Source organism: Eurypyga helias, unplaced genomic scaffold (assembly GCF_000690775.1).
Source record: "Eurypyga helias isolate BGI_N326 unplaced genomic scaffold, ASM69077v1 scaffold5096, whole genome shotgun sequence".
NCBI lineage: Eukaryota > Metazoa > Chordata > Aves > Eurypygiformes > Eurypygidae > Eurypyga > Eurypyga helias.
In genome coordinates this window covers 318-1460 of record NW_010254515.1, presented here as the reverse complement: position 1 = coordinate 1460, position 1143 = coordinate 318, and the positions used below count along the sequence as shown (strand labels likewise).

Sequence of the window (1143 nt, the reverse complement as noted above, 5' to 3'; positions counted from 1 at the left end):
GCAGCCACTCTGATGTTTGGCTGGTTTTTGCAGGAAGCCGAGCCCCGGATGTGGACCTACGTGTACCCAGCGAAGTACTCGGACATCAAGACGGAGGATGAGCGGTGGAAAGAGGAGAGGGACCGGAAGTTGAAGGAAGAAAGAAATCGGAGCAAAGAAGCTGCATCCAAGGAGGACGGGAAGGAGAGCACCAGCTCCGAGTGCAAACTGACCCCCACCGAGGAGGCTCGCATGGTGGGGAAGGACCCCAGACCCAGCGTCCACGTCCCCGTGTCCTCACCCCTCACGCAGCATCAGTCCTACATCCCCTACATGCACGGCTACTCCTACAGCCAGTCGTACGACCCCAACCACCCCAGCTACCGAGCCATGCCCACCGTCATGATGCAGAATTACCCAGGTAGGGAGCTGGGCTGCTCCTGGAGCCGTCCCTTCCCAGGCCGTCCCTGCTCCCAGCGTGGCGGACGGCTGCGGGACACGCTCTCGCTCCAGGAAGCACCCGTGCAGAGCTGTGCGCTCCTGCTGTGCTGTCCGAAGGCTTCTCACGCCCTGACTGCTTTTTCTGCCCCCCAGGATCATACCTACCCTCCAGCTATTCCTTCTCTCCGTACGGGAGCAAGGCATCCGGCAGCGACGACAGCGACAAGTCCCGCGCCAGCCCCAGCGTGAGTTGTAAATCCAGCTCGGAGTCCAAGGCCCTGGACATCCTGCAGCAGCATGCCAGCCACTACAAGAGCAAATCGCCCACGGTGAGTGTTGGGAAGGTGCTGGCTTTGTCCAGCTCCAGGTACAAGCTTTGGGATGGTTCCTGGATCCTGTAGCCGGCTCAGACCAACTGCTTGCCCTGGGTTTTTGCTGTTCCTGCTGCTGTAGGATACTTAGGGCAGAGGAGTAATCCCACAACTAACCCCTTGGGGATGGACAAGCGAAACCTGTGGGCAGGGCTGGCCCGGAGGAGCACTGGGGCTTCTCCAGGCCCTGCAGTAACCCGGTGATGCTTGTCCTCTCAGCCCTGGGGCTGGTGGGCGGGATGCGGGAGCTGTCTCCATCCCGCAGCAGCGTAGGGTCCTGGGCGGAGCTGGGATGACACAGTGGCAGCAAACCCTGGTTTTGGAAGGAGCTGCCTGAAACAGGATCAGCGTG

The 1143-nt window shown here is 61.1% G+C and overlaps 1 protein-coding gene across 1 annotated transcript in view; it reads left to right on the top strand.

Moving 5' to 3' along the window:
• The window catches only part of LOC104510668 (zinc finger protein 609-like), a gene marked incomplete at its 3' end in the record, with an annotated part of 15620 nt that overhangs the window by 14165 nt on the left and 312 nt on the right, over nt 1-1143 (top strand). The window contains 2 exon segments of the mRNA XM_010152993.1: nt 34-400; nt 574-749. Of these exon segments, the coding sequence (XP_010151295.1) occupies nt 34-400; nt 574-749 (543 nt within the window).